The following is a 19,759-nucleotide window of genomic DNA, read 5'->3' as shown; positions in this document are numbered from 1 at the left end:
GCAGTAATGATTTCTGACCCAGTGCTGGGTACTCTGCACACGTGAACCTCATTTAGTGTTTGTGATGGTCATCGTATGCTCCCCACCCACCCCATGAGGACACTGAGCCTTGGAAGACTTCAGTCAGTTTGCTTGCTCTAATGATCTGATGTGGGCCTAGAAGAGTACACTTTGCTCAGACACGTTAAAAAAGGAGTCACGTTCGCCGTTTATGTCCAAGTTGAATTGTTCATGATGTAACCTTAAGTACAGATTATTCAAATGAATACTTACTGATTGAAGTTTGCTTTTAATTTTGTCAAATGGAGAGAAATTATTGAGTGTAAAGATATCTAACTTTTTAATGTGAGTTTATAGGAGAAATTGTAGAAGAAGTTAGCATTTTAATAGAACAAAATTCTTTTCTAAACTTAGTGCCCCATGCAGGTTGAGGAAAAACCATTTTCACAAAATAGGATGATGGGAAAGGAGGAAAATCACCCCCAGCCTCAGGAACTCTGTTTTTGTTGCCTGGAACTCTGACCCGGTCAAATCTGTTAGTTTTCGAGCTACTCTTGAGAGCTGATTCTGCTTCAAATGATTCATCTTTTACTTCCCCTTTAAAACCATCATCGCGGACATTTGGAAGCTGAACGTTTATACAGTTTGCGATAAGCTTTTTGGCGTTCTCACAATAAAAATAATAAAATTTTAGGACTGAAAAGGACTTTAATGATCTCTGTCTGATCTCCTTACTTTTTAGATGAGAGTATATCCGTGTTTATCTTTCTTCGGTTTGAGCATTCCCAGCTGTACGTCAATTTCTTTTATATACTTTAAAAGTTGGGAGTCCGAAGTAGGTCAGAAGCAGGAGGAGAAATAAGAGGTAGTGTGTTTTGCAAAGACTTTCCTAGCAGTAGGCTTGGCAGAAGTTCAGACGGCAGTGTTGCTCCAAACACCTGACGTCTGTGGCCTTCAACATTGGGAAGTGCTGTTATAACATTGTTTTAATTAACTGCTTATTTTTATAAGCCGATCCTTTGCAAGTGCTGCGTCTTCAGTTGAAATCTTTTGTGGCCTGAGCACCATTCAATGACAGTTTTCAGTTTTTCACTCAAGTCTTAGACTTCAGTCCCTTCTGTGTTTGTAAAGTAGATGTGTCCAGTTTTAAAACGACAGGTTTTTGTCTGGGTTAATTTAGCGGAGACCGTCTGACACAGGCTGCTGTGACCTGATGGGGTGACCGCCCTCGACGCCGACTTCAGATCAAGGGGCTCTGCAGTTGCACTTAGAGGCCACATCTTCCTTGTGCCGTTTTCTTAGCGTGTGTCCCGAAGGCGCTTGCGGCCGCTCACTTTCCGGCGTCGAGGTTATAGAGCCTGTGCGGAAGTGCCCGTCGAACGTTGGCACAGGAGGCGCCCCTAGTTTTCTTTTTAAAAGTAGTTCTGACTTCTTGAAGACAGTGGCTGTATGTTTGACATTGATCTCCTTTGCCCCTCAGTTAATCTTTTGAAGGAGCTTTCATTTGAAAAATGTCACTAAGAGAAATACACACCAAGGGTTGTGCACCTTACTGATGTAATATGTGGCTGTTTATACAATCAGTTGCTTGTAGGTGACTTTCATTAGTTTGTCTTCTCAGTCAAAAAACTTGATCTCCTGTAAGCCTTCGCGTCGGCAGTCCTGATCTTTGTCGTGTCTGTTTTCCAGTTTTCATGAAGAAACTGGTTTAGGAGCTACTCTTGTAGTTCTTATTAGTGCATTTCTTTTGAACATTTGACCATTTCTTGCTAAAAACCGGAAGGCACTTTACTTCATCGATTGTTCATGTTGAGATTTTTATCATCCGTGTGTATTATGACTGAAAGAGGCTTGTGCAAATGACGTGTCTTCTCGGCAAGTGGTAGGATTGGTTTAGTAATTTAAAAATAGCCCGCCAATATGCATTTCCAGATTCTCAGGAGAATTTAATGTTCTTGTAAGAATTTTGTGTCGTGTTTACTGATGAAAATGGCGAGAACTTTTTGTCAATTTAAATGTGGAGCTACTTCAGGATGTCTGACACAAGCAGCATCATTAGAAAGACATCATAGTCCTCATTTATGAAGAGTTAAAAATTGTTAACATTTTTGTTATTTCTGAGAGCGCCAGCGGGGGCGGGGCAGACAGAGGGGGACGGAGGATCTGAAGCGGTCTCTGCGCTGACAGCAGCGAGCAGATGCGGGGCTTGAACTCACGAACTGCGAGCTCATGACCTGATCCAAAGTCAGCCGCTCAACCGAGCTAGCCAGGTGCCAGGTGCCCCAAGAGTTAAACAGTTTTAACAATTTAACAATTTTGATTTTCCTAGTAATATTTGAAATGATTATGAGTTCATCACGTAACATTTAATGTTTACAGATTATTTTTTGGAGGGGGAAGAGGCCTCTATCAAAATAACAGTGTACGTTCTTTTATATGTTTGCAGTTTGGACTTGCTGTTTTTATTGAAGGAGACAAAAACGTGGTCTCTTTAGACATAAACACGTGATTGCATTATTTATTGACTCATAACGCACTTTCCTCCGTTAATTGTAAATAGAAATTTAGTTACTATTTACAAAGATATGCTAGTGTACCTAGTACATAATTTAGCCCTCTTCAGTACACCGTCAACTTTAAATACAGTAACGTGCTTTCTTTCCTTTGTAAATGTTGAGATTGTGGAACCAGGAGGTCTAGGTTCTCAGCCATTGGAGCAAATATAGTAGTGAGCTGGGTCATTTTTCTCATGTCTTAGAAATAGATGGATGGCTGTCAGTCTGAACATAGCCATCCTTTCTTGTTGCCTCAAGGAACTGGTTTCTAAGTCGCTTTCTGCTGCTCTTTGCCTCTCTTGAGCGCTGGGTGGTGTTTATTTGGAGAGTTCAGTCCTGTCTAACTTAACTCTGCCAGTCCTTCCCACCATATTAACTTGTCACATCACTTCAGCCTTTGCTTCCTTTCTTTCTTTCTTTCTTTCTTTCTTTCTTTCTTTCTTTCTTTCTTTCTTCCTTTTTTTGTTTTTTCAATATATGAAGTTTATTGTCAAATTGGTTTCCATACTTTCTGGATTTCTTTAGGCTGAAATAGATGAACCATTTTCTGAAATGATCATAAAGGAGGCTTTCCTTTTATTTATTTATTTATTTATTTATTTATTTATCTATCTATCTATTTATTTATTTATTTATTTTGGAAAGGAAACTAATGGGTTTTATAATGCTTTTCCAAAAGGACATTAAAAAAAAAAGGTCACTTGAGATGTCGGAGTTTATATTATCAATATCCTGTAATTAAATATATATCATACACTTGATGTATGAGTTTATTTTTTAAACTTAAGTTTCTCTATCTTATTTGAAAAGTGAGTTTTTCAAAAATGTCAAATGTTTATTTTGTGCAATAAACCAGAAGTTGCTTTTAGTTTGCTGGTTTTCAGCCAGAAGATTGTGTAAATAGTTGGTATTTTACATACATTGTCACCTGTTTAGTTGACTACAAAGATCAAGACCAAAAATCGTTGATCTACAAAGACCAGTTCTTTTCCCAAAATGCAAGACCAAATTTTGACAGCCATTTAAAAAACCAGTGGATCCAGAAGAAGTGCTTGTCTAGCTTGCATTGTTCAAAATTGTTTATTGCTCTGAAGAAATAAGATTTTATTAGACCTTGAACTTCTGGGATAACATGGATTGACTGAAATTTACTGCTTAGGATTCTGCTTTATCTTCTTTTAATAGATTTTATAAAAGAATACCACTTGAGTACCGTTTGGGGGGGTTGGGCAGAGTTCTCAGCTACCTTATATCGATTGAGGCAGCTTTATACCAGGTCACATGAATATCTGTTGGGTTAATGAAACTTTTTATTGTTCTCTTCAACTAAAAGGCCATTGCAAAATGACTCTTGAAAATTCAGATAACACGGAAATAATATAAAACAGACGGCAAAAGTTTCTGTAGCACAACTCCTGTGATTTGTGATTTTTTCTGATCTCTTTCTCTATATATGATAACATGTTAATAATGATAATATTTATTATTATCATTATACAAATAATTTTGTAAGTTTTGTATAAATAATTGTCATGTATAAATAATACACTATTTATTTGAAGAGGTTTCTGGCCAGGGATGCCTGGCTGGCCCAGTCAGTCTGAACCAGGATTCTTAATATCAGGGTCCTGAGTTCAAGCTCCATGTTGGGTGTGGAGCTTACTTAAAAAATAAAAGGTTACTGGCCAGATAAAATGTGCCTGCCAATTTGGGCCATAACTGAAACAAAAAAAACTATGTTTTAAAGTATAGTTGACATATGTTACATTAGTTTCAGGTGTATAACCTAGTGATTTATCTTCTCTATACCTCATGCTGTGGTCACTACAAGTGTAGTCCCCATCTGTCACCATATACTATTTTCAGTATCATTGACGATATTCCCTATGTTGTGCCTTCTATTCCTGTGACTTTTTCCATAACTGGAAGCCTGTATCTCTCCCCCCATCACCCATTTTGCCCATCTTCCCACCCCCCACATTTGGGCTGTCACTTTAAATCCTCTGTCCAGGTCCTCATTCTCTAAGAATGCAGTGTTCAGTGTTTGATGACTGTGGATAATATAACATCATTTATTGCCCTATTCTTTTTTTTTTTTTTTTTTTTTTGAAGGTTTATTTAGTTTTCAAAGAGAGTGAGAGTGGGAGCAGGGAGGGGCAGAGAGAGAAAGAGATCCCGAGCAGGCTTCAGGTTTGGCGCGGAGCCTGACTTGAGGCTCAACTCACTGACCACACAGGCTCCCTGCCCTATTCTTAATTGATAAACATTTATTTTTTAGTTTTTATTTTTGCAATTAGTATTTTAGCGAATACCCTTCATTGTACATCTTTGTATCATTGAGTAATTTTGTAGAAGTTCCTAGAAATAGAATTAGTCAAGAGGATATGCATATTAAGTTAAAAATTTTTTTTTATTTTAGAGTGCAAGGCGGGGAGAAGGGCAGAGGTAGGGGGAGAGAGAGAATCTCAAGCAGGCTCCATTCTCAGTGCGGAGCCCAAAGCTGGGCTCAGTCCCACAACCCTGGGATCATGGCCTGAGCCGATACCAAGGACTGAGCCACCTAGGCACCCTGCATATTTAAATTTTTATAGATATTACCACATTGTTTCCCCAAAAGATTTTCCGTCTTCACCTTACCAGCTGTTTATGGTAGTGTCTCTTCCTCTCTGTTCCCAACGCATAATACCAGTCTTTTGGATCTTTGTCAGTGTGATAGGTAAGACGTTATTACAGTTTGCTTGCTTTTCTTTACTCATTCAGTGAGGCTGAGTTTCTGTTGTCTGTTTATATTTCTTCTCTGAAGTGACTGCTAGGGTGTTGGATCTATTAAAATTAGGTTGGACTGTTTCTTAGGATTTTTAAGGACTTTTTGTATATTGTTAAATATTCAGTTATTTATCATGTTTTGCAGATTCCCACTCCCTTCTTCCCATTTTGATGTTATTCCTGGTATATTTTGGTTCATGAAAGTTTTATTTTATTTTTTTTTATTAAAAAACGTTTAAAATGTTTATTTTTGAGAGGGAGAGAGAGAGAGAGAACGTGTGAGCAGGGGAGGGGCAGAGAGAGGGGGGGACAGAGGATCCAAAGCAGGCTCTGCACTGACAGCAGAGAGCCTGATGTGGGGCTTGAACTCCTCAACCATGAGATCATGACCTGAGCTGAAATCAAAGTTGGATGCTTAAACGACTGAGCCACCCAGGCACCCCAAAGCTTTAGTTATTTTTAATTTTTCTCAGATGTGGGCAAATGTCACTTTCAATTTTTATTTTTAAAAAATTTTTAAAGTTTATTTTGAGAGAGAGCGCACATGCACATGTGTTGAGAGCTTGCGTGTGAGGTGGGGAGGGGCAGTGAGCCAGAGAACCCCAAGTAGGCTCCACCCTTCAGCAATGAACCCGACCTGAGCCAAAATCAAGAGTTGTACGCTTCACTGACTGAGCCACCCAGGTGCTCCCTTTTTAAATTTTAGACAGGGAAAGCCTGAGAGGGGGAGAGGGCAGAGGGAGAGAGAGAATCCCAAGGAGGCTCCGTGCTCAGTGCAGAGCCTGACTCAGGGCTCAGTCCCACCACCCCAGGATCATGACTTGAGCTGAAATCAAGGGTCGGATGCTCAACCAACTGAGCCACCCAGGCACCCCAAGACTGTCCAACATTTTAAAAGATGACTGGACATATTTAGAATTTCAAAATAGTAGGATGTACCTTATAGGGAGAGAAGAAGAAATTCTTTATTCATGCTATTAGGCAAATACCGGTTTATAGAAGTTTTAAACGTTTACATAGTCAAATTAGAATTTCTTTCGATTTCTTTGTTTCTAAAGGCTTAGAAAGTAAAGATTATGAATTACCTCTCTATCTTTCCTTTTAGTTTTCATGTTTATATTTTATTTATTTAAAAAAAAAATTTTTAAGTTTATTTATTTTGAGAGAGAGAGAGTGGGAAGGGGTGGAGAGAGAGAGGGAGAGAGACCATTGCAGGCGGGCTCTATACTGTCAGTACAGAGCTGGATGCCGGGCTCGAACTCACAAACTGTGAGATCATGACCTGAGCTGAAGTCAGAGGCTTAACTGACTGAGGCACCCAGTGTCCCTAAAGGTTTTGTTTTATTTTATTTTATATTTTTAAACATTTATTTATTGTCGAGAGAGAGAGAGTGTGGGTGCATGTGTGTGTGTCGGGGGGGGGGGGGGTGGGCAGAGAGGGAGAGAGAGAGTCCCAAGCAGGCTATGTGATGTCAGTGTAGAGCCTGATGCTGGGCTCGATCTTGCATGAGATCACGACCTGAGCTGAAATCAAGAGTTGGACGCTCAACCACCTGAGCCACCCAGGTGCCCCTAAAGATTTTAGTTTTAAGCAATCTCTGTATCCACCATGGGGCTAGAACTCACAACCCCAAGATCAAGAGTCACATGCTCCACCGACTGAGCCAGCCACATGCCCCTCACTTGTATATTTTGATATTTAACCTGTTAGGAATTTCCTTTGGTATGAAAAATGAGTGGGGGATTTGGTTTTTAATACTTTTCTCTTTTAGCTTTTCTAGTTGTTTCAACACTACTTAACTGAGTAGTCAGTGGACAGTAAAGTGGACAGTAAAGGAGCAGTCACAAATCTTTCCTGCAAAGATCAACCGAATTGGCCTACCTGAGTGGTGGTCCCCAGAGCAGATCTCCACCTGAGCCAGGACTTAGTGCCTCTCCTCAGAGACCAGGCCTAGTGCGGGTCTGGTGTCTCCAACGTAACTCGGGCCTCTGGTGCCCTGACTTGTTCAGCCTCACGTCTGCTCCTGGAAGCAAGGCTTCAGAATGATCGTGGTGCCACGGCTTATGGAAACCAGGGACTTAAATAAACCTCTGTCTTCCATTTCTTAGTTTTTGCTTGTTTTTATTTTTTCAGTGACGAGTGATATTTCTTGCTCATAGGACTGTTCTTGAGTTAGGTATTTGAGTTTGCATGGCTCTAGTTACCGGCTTCTGTGCCTTTTGTGTGTTTTGTAGTTTTACCAAAACTTATGTATTGACTTGTTGAATTTCTGATTTCCAATTACATTAGCAAAACTGGAGTTTGTAGCAAAACTGCGGATTATGAGGAATGATTTACGGTAGCCCCCTTCTGGCCCCAGACTGCATTGGGTTTTCCCTGTGCATTGGGTTTTAATAGGATTAACGAGGTGGTATTTTTATGGTTGCTTTCATTCAGAATCAGGCTTTTGAAATTAGGATGCAGGGGAGAGTTTTAAGAGTTGAAATTTCCTGAAATTGCATTCCAAATGTTCTGTGTTCTGTGTTAAATGCATTTGTGTGTGTGTGTGTGTGTGTGTGTGTGTGGTGTTTTCTAAGAAGCATAGGAACTGGCCCTCAAAGGATCTTTCTGTGATGCTCGAGTGAACTCCCACAGGACCCCTGTGCTGCAGGTAGAGAGGTCCTCTCCCCAGTTGGGTCGGCCGGCTCTATCACATACTGAACAGCGGAAGCACTGTATGACCTGGGATGAGCCACTCTTTGATTTCTTAGCTCCAACACCCTCGATTTGCTCCTTGTACTAAATACGTCTGTGTCAGGCTCTGGTCAGGAATTTTTCTTCCCGGTTTTTCTTTCTGACCCTGTCCTGCTGGAGCCTCTCGTCTCTTGGACCCCCCTTCTCCTGATCCGCTCCCAAGACCTGGTTAGGGACTCCCTTCTCTCTCACTTCTCTTGACCCAAACTTGGTATTTGTCTCATTCCCGTTTTTGTCTTCAGGACTTCCTTTGCATGAAAACAGTCTGAAATTAAATTGTGTATGCTATCATTTTCACCAGAAGGGCTGGCTAATTTAAAATTTGGGTGTGTTAATCTTTTCTCTGCTGTGATTTTGAAGAATAATAGAGGCAGTGTCAGAAATCCTCCTCGGCTTTTCTCTAGTTTGGGTGGCAGTTGACCCTTTCTTTCCTACGCTTTAGGTGTGAGATGGTTCCTTATTGTTTTTACTTGGAAAGACGATATCAACAGTTCATTGTGTCTCTGGCATGAATTAAATGGACCAACCAGTATCCAAGAATATTTTTAACTTGGCTAACTGACTGTATTTTTTTTCCCCCTACTATCCGGAAGTTGGACTTAACCCTTCTGATGTTAAAGATTGTTCAGAGACCAAATGGCCATGGCAATTTTCCTTTGGGATGTCCCACTGTGAAATGGGGAGTCATACCGACCTCATAGGGTAGTGGTGAATTTTAAAGAAGTTAACTTTGGTAAAGTCTCTAGCACAGTGCTTGGCACATAGTAGGGTGTGTTAATTTCTTTCCCTTCCCTGCAGGCCATTCACCTGCTCTTCCCTCTACGATTTTCCATAACACAGTTTTTACTTGGAACCAGCCTTCTGCCAAGAGTCTCAGTTTGGTTGTGTCCTCCTACAACTACTATTTTTGGCTTGACTTCCCTCTCCAGCTCCCAGTGGTCCAGCCACACAGTCGCCTATTGTACCAGCTGGTTGATGTAAGTCTATCCATCCTCAGAGGAACCCAGTTACTTACCAGTAAGCTGTGTTTCTCTGAAAATGTAGCATCCTTGATAAACCAATAGTTTTTTTTTTTTCCTTCTTTACTTACCATTGATGATGAATCATCTATAGTAACTTCCTTGTGTGATCCTCAAGTAGGAACTAGAATTGGAGAACTTTATTTGTTGATGTGTAGGTCTCCTTGTGAGTTCCTGAGTCCAGGACCCTTGACTGTGATCAGGTAAAATGCTTTGGAGACCCGTGAGGTCAAAATCCTTTTCAGTATTCTGAGTGATATGAGACTTAATTACATAAACTGTCAAGGATGATACATTTTCAAAGAAAAAAAAGTTACTGGTAAGTAACTGGAATTTTTTGAGTAATTTTTCTGTTAAGTCAATAAATAAGAATTCCCAAACTTGTTTTACCAACAAATGCTTTTGCATTTGAATATTACTTCATAAATGAAAGGAATATGGTTATTAGTTAAGGTTAATAGTTAAGGAATGGGATCGGTTTCTAGACATAACTACGTAGATCATGAGGTGTGGGTATAGGCCTTCAGTTTTCTAAGGAGGTGCTCTCTTAGCTTTAAAGGGAAATTGGAGCGAATCTCCATTAGGCAAAATTAGCAAATGCAGTCTGTTCATTCAGAAACATTTTTTGAGTGCCTACTCTTTTTTGAGACACTGTGCTGAGTATCATTGCGAGACAGAGAGGTAAAAACCACACTGTCTCAGCTGCTTTTGCTCTCAGAGAGCTGATTTCTGGCCCCTTGGTGACTGTAGGGCGCAGGATGAAGGTGACGGGGTCATGGTATGACAGCGTCGTGGGGTTGGAGGTGGTACTAAGTGCCACAGCCTTTGCCATCTTTTGTGCTTCTCGAAGTTCTTTCTGTTCAGGGGGAAACGTCAGCGGACCTCATTCAGTAGATTCAGAGTATTTTCTGCATCCTTAGAGCAAACAGATGAGGCAGAGCCAGCGTCCCTCCTGTCTAGTGGTGGAATCGAATATTAAGTCGTCTGACCTTAAGTATGACCTTGGGTTCAGACGCTGAGTAACGCAGGTGGATACATGAGAGTTGGAGAGGCAGCACGCTCTCCCTCACCCCCTGAGCTTTAAAGGAGGCTAATCTTGAGAGTTAAAGTCACAGTGTTAATTTACTTCCCCCAGGTGTAAAACAAAACCTCAAAACTCTAATTTTTTTTGGTAAGAAATTACCGTTACTGTGCACTTCAGATCACTGGACAGTGTATCGTACTCGATTCAGTAATTATAACCACTCCTTGCCCCAAAGCTTACCCAGTTAGGTAGGAGGAAGAGAGGCGCCTTGGTAGTACCAGGAATAGGAGAAGGGCCTGGGGGAAGAGGCGCCCCTCCCGTATGGCGCCCAGTGCACAGTTGTGCTTGTTCGTTGACCCCGGGAGCTGCTCCACGGCGGGAGCCTCGCACAGCCAGGAAGCTCTTGGGTGTCGGAGGCAGATTTCGGCTTCCTTCCCGGCTTGGTAACTTACTACCTTTCTGACCAGGCAAGTTACTGAACTTCTCTGAACCTCAGTCTCCTCGTTTGTGAGGTGGCGATGCCAAAGGCTGACACGAGGAGTGGTTAAGATATATATAAAGCACTTAGCACAGTGCCTGCAACATAGTACGTGCTCAATAAATGTTAACTGCTAATATTATTGGATTATTGGACGGATGGATGAAGAATTGTATCAGAGGCCAAAGTGCGGAACAGGGGAAGATTGTGGCTCTGGAGTTTTAGTGAACTGTTCCCTACCTTCTCATTTACTTGAGCAGTGAGCTTTCTAGTGTTACAATCTTTGTCTTTGCCGTTTGGAAAGCAAATTAATGGATTAATCACTGTCACAGTTCTGTCTAACTACTCTGATCTTTAAACCGGCTTCCACCAGGAAGGAACTATTGTGCTGCAGTGACTGTGACCGACCATTGCACCATTATCCCCCTGGCCTGACGAGATGCTGAGGGCCAGGTGTGGCCTGTGCGCCAGAGATTTCACTGTGATTTCACCAAATCTAGCCCTGCTATTTTTAACACCTCTCAAATAGAAATGAAACATTTAATAATTATGTGTGTATACATAGGATTTTCCGTTTTGTTTACTACTTCTTTTTACTCGATTTTCACTGATTGTAGATCATAGATAGATGTCCAAGGGTATTTTTGAGAAGGTTCTTGGAAGCCTGATAATTGGGTAATGGTGCTCCTTAAGAAAAGGTGGATTCCTAGACAGGATAGAAGGTGCTGTGGTTAGATGGGCACAGATTTTTACCGTATTTCATAGAATCAAAGATGCAAAATTTTGAACATTTTAACATCTGAAACTGGAATGCATCATAGAATTGCTGTGATAAGAAAGCATTATGTTACAGTTTAACTGGCAACATTATTTTCTTAGTGATACAGAAAGTAATGGAATGCCTTGAAATTGATGTCATCGTAGGTTGGATGAAATACGGTATTTCAAGAGAGTATATGCACTTACACGGTATAGAGATATGGTATCGTGGCAGTATGTGTAGTGGGGAAGAGAGCAGAGGCTCCAGAGTCAGACTCTCTTTCTGGGTTTAAATTCCAGCCTTATCTAGTTAACATATGGCTTACCTTATTTTTACCTGACTTTTCTCACCTGTAAAATGGGGGCTAAGAATTAGTCCCCATCTTACAGTGTTGTATTGAGGACAGAATATGATAAGACATGCGATGTGTTTAAAATAGTGCCTCGCACGTAGAAAGTGCCTGATAGTATTAGCTGTTATTATTAATGTCGAGATTATACTTTTGCAGGATTGATAGCACTCTGTTTTGTTGTGACCGAAATTCAGATCTGTTCTTACCCTTCGTATTTGTTTTCCGTCCGGTAGTATCAGCAAATGATGCTTGGGTTTTTTTTTTGTTTTTGTTTTCGTTTTTAAGGGAAGATAAAAATAAGAAAGGTGAACCTAACAGTTTTCATATTCTTATTAAGTGAGATTTTTAAGAGGCATATTTGGTGTTATATGTTATTATTCCATGTGGTTGAGATGGAAAAGAAACTAAGCATCAAGCTAGGAAATTTATAGTGAAAGCAAGGAGCAGCCGACCTGAGGCTAACAAATACAGTTTTTGATTCTGATTGATGTTGGTAAGTATGGGAAGGGTTGGAGGCTTTTGGAAATTTGCAAAATCTGAAGCATTTTTGTCACCCTAAGAGAGTAAAAAGGAGAGAATCCTTCATGGTTTTAGGAACTTTGTTGTCTTAGGTAAAGGAGTTTCCTTTTCAAAGTGATTTAAGTGGGCAGTGTCCCTTTAGAATATGGCTGCAGTTTAAGGCTGTCCTTTTATTCTTATGAGTCAATTTTGTTTTCTCTGTTCTAGTGTTCAGTGACCAGTGACTTGGATTTTCCAACGCAAATCATCCCATTAAAGACTCTGAATGCAGTCGCTTCAGTACCCATAATGTATTCTTGGTCTCCCCTACAGCAGAATTTTATGGTATGTAAATCATGTATCATCTGTTTATTTGATAATCATTTATTTTCAATAAAACAATTTTCTTGTCGAGGTGAATCAAGAATGATAATAAGTAAAAAAAAAAAAAAGTTATCGAAATGAGAACACTTTGTGTTTTTTAATGGATAGATATATTTTAAGCCTTCACGGTGTTGTGGTTTTTCTAGTCTTTTCTAGTTAAAATATTCTCCAAAGGAAAAGTGTTAAGGAGAAACCATACCTGGGATTAAAAACGGTTAAAAGATGGATGCTTACGGTTAGTTCTTATCCTTGGGAAGGTCAGGCAGTATTCTGTAATTTCAGTATGATTTTGAGGTTTTGTTAATTGAGAACTTTATATTGAGAACAGTTTTAGGCAGCGTGTTATTAAATGATACTGAACAGTATGAAATATTCTCAGGGCTTATAAAACACAAACTTAAGCATATTTCCACAGATAACACTGGCCCAGTAGCTTTTGTAAAGAAATGCTGGTGTTTAATTCTTCATAGACGTAGGATGAAAGAGGATGGAACAAAAGAAATTTGAGTATGAATTCTTCACTTAGACTGTTAAATAAACAATAGTTTCATTATTTACTTGATATGTAAAATAGTAAGGACAAGTACTGATACAAGTCCTTGGTGAGCCTACTTTAGGAATTGCTTACTAGGTTTTTAAATTTTTTTGTTTTTAAATTTTCTTTTTTTTAACATTTATTTTTGAGAGACAGAGCCTGAGCTGGGGACGGGGGTAGAGAGAGAAGGAGACACAGAATTCAAAGCAGGTTCCACACTCTGAGGTGTTAGCACAGAGCCAGATGCGGGGTTTGAACCCGTCGACCGCGAGATCGTGACTTGAGCCGAAGTCGGACATTTAGCCGACTGAGCCACCCAGGCGCCCCTAATTTTTTTGTTTTTAAAGTAGGCTCCATAGCCAAGGTGGAGCTTGAACTCACAACCCAGAGATCAAGAGTCCCATGCTGTACCAACCGAGCCAGCCAGGCACCCTTAGATTTTTTTTTTTACATAGATGTTTCTAATGTCTTTAGTAACTTAAAGATTTTATAGTGGAAGATTAAAGACGAAGTGCAGATACTTTTCTATAATTGCTGAAACTTGTGTGTTAAGGCCCTCTGCAAAAACATTTAGTTTAAGAATCCTATTGCAAGAGCTGAAGGGAGATTTCAGATATTCATAGACTCAAGTTCTGAAAGCAGGTAGTATTTAAAGTCAAAATTATTTAGGGTTACCCATGGGTTTGCTGGTTACTGACCGAGGCAAATTAGGCAGACCCTGTGGTTAGGATACGTTTGAGGGAGCAAAGGTTACGTGGAATACAGTTGGGAAGACAAAATAGCAGTTTGTCACTTAATTGTGGCTTTTATCCAAAAAAACCCCTAATACTCCTAGTGTAAATGGGATTAGTGAAAAGTGGACTCTTGAGTTGTCTGTAAATTTGGATCTGGATAGACCATTACATTAAAATTTAAATCTTAATTTTTTTTTATCCCCCTGTGTGCTTTCTCTCTCAATTTCCCTTTTCCCTATTTGTCCAAGATCCTGTTGTCTTTCTGAAGTTTGCGGTTGTCCTAAATTTGTTACCTGGGGATTATCTGAGATTTTCCCCTTCTGGTTTTTCCTGCCTGCTGCTACGTGACAGTCCAAGTGCCTGGTGGCCTTTTCCTGGTGTGTTCTTCCCCCTCCGTCTTGGTCCCAGCCCAGCCCGTGGCACCACTCCCTGGCTGCCACCTCTTCCTGGCCCCTCAGCCAGTCCATTCTGTTGATTGGAGCTATCATTCTAAAATTCTGTTTTTAACCAATATCCGCGCCCCCGCCGCCCTTTGAAAGGCTTCTTAAGACAGCTCCGTCCTACTTTGTTTAAATATGGACTTCAGAACCCTCAGGCCTTTATAATTACTGTCTTTTTTATTCTTTATTGAAAATTCTCTTCCTCCCACACATCTGCTTTCAGTCCCTGGTGTCCTTGAGTTCTCCCTTCTGCTTGAACTTTTTCTCGGATCAGTTCTTCCTTGCTAAGTTAGTGCCTTTTTCCCCCCTGTTGTCTTCCAGACCTTTATAGAAACTCCTCTGTCATCTTGATTAGCATTATACAGAGATTGTATATCTCTGTATCAAAATATTTTATGTCATTGTAGAATGTTCTTATTTTACATATAAGAGTAAATCCTTTTGGCATAACCTTTATGATAATCTATTTTATATCCCCAGATTTTTATTATATTGAGGGTCTCCGAATAACTAGATCATTAAGTGAAGTTTGGAAATCCTTACCTTTTTTACTTTGTATGGCTATTTATAAGTGGTTTTAATAAGCCTTATTTTATCGATTCTAAGACTCTGGGTTTGCCTTAAAATTGATGGGTCACAGCGTAATGTGCGACACTTTTTCCTTTCTTGAGGTGCATAAAATAATGGTAAGTTTTAATGATTGATGACCTGTTAGATTAGGGAAATAGAGTATTTTCTCTTAAAATTTTTCCGCTGTGAACAGTTTGTTTTCTCATATAATGCTTCTTGGTGGGAGGGGTCTTTTATTTAATTTTTTTTTTATAGCTTTGAGTTTGTTGTTAGTTTAGATCTGGAGAACTGAGTAAAGACATCTACTTTAGAAATTGTATTTTACATTACACTGATTTTTAATTTTATTTTTAAAGTTTATTTATTTGGAGAGAGAGAGCATGAGCACAAGCCGGGGAGGGAGGGGCAGAGAGAGAGAGAATCCCAAGCAGGCTCCGCGCCATCAGCGCAGAGCCCGATGTGGGGCTTGAACCCGCGAACCGCGAGATCAGGAGCTGAGATCAAGAGTAGGACACTTAACCTACTGAGCCACCCATTTGCCCCTACGTTGATTTAAAAAATACTTTGATACTTAGGATAAGCCTGCTTTTAAAATATATTTTTTATTTTTAGGTGGAAGATGAAACGGTTTTACATAACATTCCTTATATGGGGGATGAAGTTTTAGACCAGGATGGGACTTTCATTGAAGAGCTAATAAAAAACTATGATGGAAAAGTACACGGGGATAGAGGTGAGCCATGTGTTTAATCTCTTGGAAAAAGGGGCCAAAGCATTGAGAGAGATTCTGAATTTGTAAGCATAGGTGTGAACATGGCTTTTTTTTAATATTAAAAGTAAGTTTATTGCTGGATTGGCCTGGGCTTACCAGCCTAAAAATTGTAATGTTTTCCCTACTTTTAAATTGAAGAATCATTTTTGCTAACTTGAAAATGATGCGTAGTTGGTTATATCATAAATTATAATGTCAGTAACATGTAAATTAGATAGAATGGTTTGAGTGTATGTAGATTTTAAGATTCCTTCCCAGTAAAATTAAGACCGGGCCTCTGCTTACGTGACACATGGGCTCCAGAAGGCCTGTGCTCAGAAAGATGTCTCCCTTAGCTCCCGCAGTTCCTGCATTTCTGTCCCCGCGTTCAAGGCCTCTGCGTTTGGTGTCCAGGGGACCCTGTCAGTGTCTGGCAGGAGGGTAGCGTGTGTAACGTCGTCATGGTCCCTTCTCTTCTGGGGAAAGTGAGGGCTGTCAGCTGCGGTCTTGGGAGGAGGCCGAGGCCACAATTCGTTTCTAGGGCATCAGGTTATAGTGGCAGGCACTGGAGACTTCTGGCGGGGGTTGGGGGGTGAGTAAAGAGAGGATGACAGGTGTTGAAGATGAATTCTTCCTGACTTTGCCTCAGGCCAGCCTTGAAGGTGATCTCCCTCCTCATTTGAACAGCAGTGTTCCAGTGCTAACAGGCTCTGGCTGTTTCTTCCACGTTAGAAACGGCGTCAACTTGGCATTACCACCTTCCTCTGTATATTTCTGATACTTGACTTGATGAATTTCAGAATGCGGGTTTATAAATGATGAAATTTTTGTGGAGTTGGTGAATGCTCTTGGTCAGTACAATGATGATGATGATGATGATGATGGCGATGACCCTGATGAACGAGAAGAAAAACAGAAAGATCTGGAGGAGAACAGAGATGGTAAGTTTCTTCATTAGGTTTGTGTGCAGTCCTGACAGCATCTTAGAGTGTCCTTTGTAATGTTTCATCCTGTACTTGAGTGTCTTTACTTCCTTTGCCTAACAAAAGAATGTACTGTTTGGGGGGATTTTGCAGGGTAGTTATCAGAATCGTCATTCCGATATATTGATCGTTGCACACAAGTAGTGTGCCAGTCACTTTACGTGCACCAGCGGTGGCTGTTGGCATCAGATCTATTATAGTCGAAGAGATGGGCTTAGTGCACTTAAGTAGCTTATTTAGTACACTGTTGGAGGAAGAAACAGAACCCAGAACCCCGTGCTGGTCACCCCTCTGAATGGCTCAAGAGCCCTGCTTTTGAGCCCTATGCTAGTTACGGCTTCTCAGACAGAGCGGCCCGATCCAGAGTCCATAGTCCGTGGAGACTTGGCAGAGCTCATCGGTAAACAGCACAGAAGAGCGTGGGGGAGAAACTGCGATTTCAAAGAAGCGAAATGTTTTTGTAACGGGCCGCGGTCATGTAGTTCATCTCCTTGAGCTTACAAAGAAGAATCAGACCCCAGTGGGTAGGTGACCAGGCAAGAAGGTCACAGACCCCCTGGGGCTTCTCCCTCCTGGTGCACCTGAAACTTCCCATATTTGATTTTAAGTGTTTTGTTCGTCCGGCCTACTGACACTCCATGCAGACATGTGACATATGTCAGAAGTAAGTGAAACACAGAGTTGATAATTTTCGTAGAAAATTAGCTTTGTTAGATGTAGTTGTGTGGAGGAAATGCAAGATTGAAAGACTTGCTTTTCTTTCATCTTTTTTCCCTTTCTTATTTCCTGATACAGACAAAGAAAGCCGCCCGCCTCGGAAATTTCCTTCCGATAAAATTTTTGAAGCCATTTCTTCAATGTTTCCGGATAAGGGCACAGCAGAAGAACTAAAGGAAAAGTAAGATTTGCTCTTTTGAGGCAGTCTTGCCTTGTATGGTGCGTAGCTCAGCATTTTGGTTTATCAGAAGTAGAACTCACGGAGCCGACGGCCCCCCGCGCTTCCTGTGTTCATGGTGCTGCGGGTTCTCGACACCATGTACGTGAGGTGCTTCCCTGCACGGCGCTTACCGTGGTGCCAGTAAACACACGCGTGATTTCCGGTGGCGCTTGGAGAGGAGAACTTCTCTGGACACTTATAGAAATGTCAGTGTAGTTGATGTTTATTTTAATTAATGTGGTAACATTTTTCATGATCTGAATCCCATCCCTGAACTTGATTCTTTTTTATTATTTTGAGAGAGAGAGAGAGAGAGAGAGAGAGAGCGTGCGCGCACAAGTTGGGGAGGGGGGGGAGAGAAAGAGAGACAGAATCCCAAGTATGGTGCCCAATGGAGGGACTCGAACCCACAAACTGAGATCACGACCTGAGCCAAGATCAGGAGTCGGACACTTAACTGACTGCGCCTTGATTCTTGATATACCGGACAGAATGTTTAATTGGCTCTTCATCTAAATAAGGATGGTTTTAGGTCAGACCTTTTCCTTGTGTGTGGCCGAGGCACGATGAACATCACAGATGCTATATGGGACCTTTCAGAAACTTTATTTTCAGAGGAGGAGTTGTTGCCGTGCCCTCACCTCCCTTTTCCCTGCTCGCCGTCAGGTATAAAGAACTGACCGAGCAGCAGCTCCCGGGCGCACTTCCTCCTGAGTGCACCCCGAACATCGATGGGCCGAACGCCAAGTCCGTGCAGAGGGAGCAGAGCCTGCACTCTTTCCACACGCTCTTCTGCAGGCGGTGCTTCAAGTACGACTGCTTCCTGCACCGTAAGTGCGGCCGCCGCGCGCCCTCGTGGGGGTCTGTCGTGGGTCCCGTCGTCCAGCGCCGGGAAGCGGTGTCCTTGATCACAGCTAGAATCGATCATTTCGCCTGGCGGTGAAGGTGGAGAACTGTGCTAGGATCAGAGGACCGTCGTTCTGCAATTTGTTGCTTGACGGTTGCTGTGGAGTCTTTGACTTGGGCCGCCCGGCTCCCACTAACGTGGAATACGGGTCAGCGGTGTTCCCATAAAGGCTCACCTAGCACTTGTTTGTAGCGAAGCTGTGACCGTGAACCATCTCAGAGCCTAGAGCAGCCCTGCCGTATGGTTGAACGCATTTTGTTGAATAAGAAATGGGCTAAAAAGATGTTTGTAGGTATTTTTGTCAGTTTAGTGTTCCTTTTTGGTCTTCTGAGTAAGTTTCTTTTAAAAATATCTGCAGTTGACAGGTGCCTGGGTGGCTCAGTCGGTTAAGCGTGCAACTTGGGCTCAGTTCACCATCCCATGGTTTGTGAATTTGAGCCCCTGCGTTGGGCTTTCTGTTGTCAGCGCGAAGCCTGCTTTGGATCCTCTGTCGCCCTCTCTCTCTGTCCCATACCCACTTGTTCCCTCTTTCTCTCTCTCTTTACAATGATTTTTTAATTAAAAAAAATATGTATTATTTAATGTTTTATTTTTTGAGAGAGTGAGCATAAGTGGGGGAGGGGCAGAGAGAGAGAGAGCGATCTGAAGCAGGCTTTGTGCTGACAGGCCGACAACAGCAAGTCCGATTTGGGCTTGAACTCACGAACCTTGAGATCGTGACCTGAGGTGAAGTCGGTCGCTCAACCGACTGAGCTACCCAGGTGCCCCTCATTTTTTTATTTTTTAAAGATTTTATTATTATTTACAGCGAGAGAGAGGATATGAGCTGGGGGGAGAGGGAGAATCTGAAGCAGGTTCCGTGCTCAGAGTGGAGCCCAGTGTGGGGCTCGATCCCACCACTCTGGGATCATGACCTAAGCTGAAATCAAGAGTCAGATGCTCAGCCGACTCAGCCACCTAGACGCCCCAAAGATTGTATTTTTTAAGTAATCTCTACCCCCTGTGTGGGGCTTGAACTCCTGACCCTGAGATCAAGAGTTGCAAGCTCCACCGACTGAACCAGGCATCCCTACACCCAGTTGGTTTATAAAGTTATGCCCGGTTCTTAAGAATATTATGAGTTGCATCCAAGTGTCACCATAGCGAATGGTCGCGTGGAAGCTCTACGTGGAAGTCCGTGAAATGGTCCGTCCAGTTGGTAGACGTAGCATTCTCGTACCTTCCTTGTGCAAATGAATCAGGAAGTGGATGCTGCTTCTGAACGTGATCACATGAGTTATTTTATTGTGATCTTCAGATTTGAGTAATAGTGATGAACCTTGAACCTGATCA

The 19,759-nt window shown here is 41.6% G+C and overlaps 1 protein-coding gene across 10 annotated transcripts in view; it reads left to right on the top strand.

Moving 5' to 3' along the window:
* EZH2 (enhancer of zeste 2 polycomb repressive complex 2 subunit) overlaps nt 1-19,759 on the top strand; it is a 64,046-nt gene that overhangs the window by 25,790 nt on the left and 18,497 nt on the right. For 5 of the 10 annotated variants that reach the window (XM_053898695.1, XM_053898693.1, XM_053898694.1 and 2 more), the window contains 5 exons: nt 12,415-12,531; nt 15,462-15,582; nt 16,401-16,541; nt 17,379-17,481; nt 18,187-18,350. In XM_053898695.1, the coding sequence (XP_053754670.1) occupies nt 12,415-12,531; nt 15,462-15,582; nt 16,401-16,541; nt 17,379-17,481; nt 18,187-18,350 (646 nt within the window). Of the gene's footprint in view, nt 1-8,853; nt 9,033-12,414; nt 12,532-15,461; nt 15,583-16,400; nt 16,542-17,378; nt 17,482-18,186; nt 18,351-19,759 lie in introns of all 10 variants that reach the window. The other 5 variants (XM_019453113.2, XM_019453112.2, XM_019453110.2 and 2 more) reach the window with 3 other exon arrangements.

This window comes from Panthera pardus, unplaced genomic scaffold, assembly GCF_024362965.1.
Source record: "Panthera pardus isolate Hobbes unplaced genomic scaffold, ASM2436296v1 HiC_scaffold_9, whole genome shotgun sequence".
Lineage (NCBI taxonomy): Eukaryota > Metazoa > Chordata > Mammalia > Carnivora > Felidae > Panthera > Panthera pardus.
The sequence above is the reverse complement of the archived record's forward strand: the minus strand, read 5'-3'. Positions and strand labels throughout refer to the sequence as shown.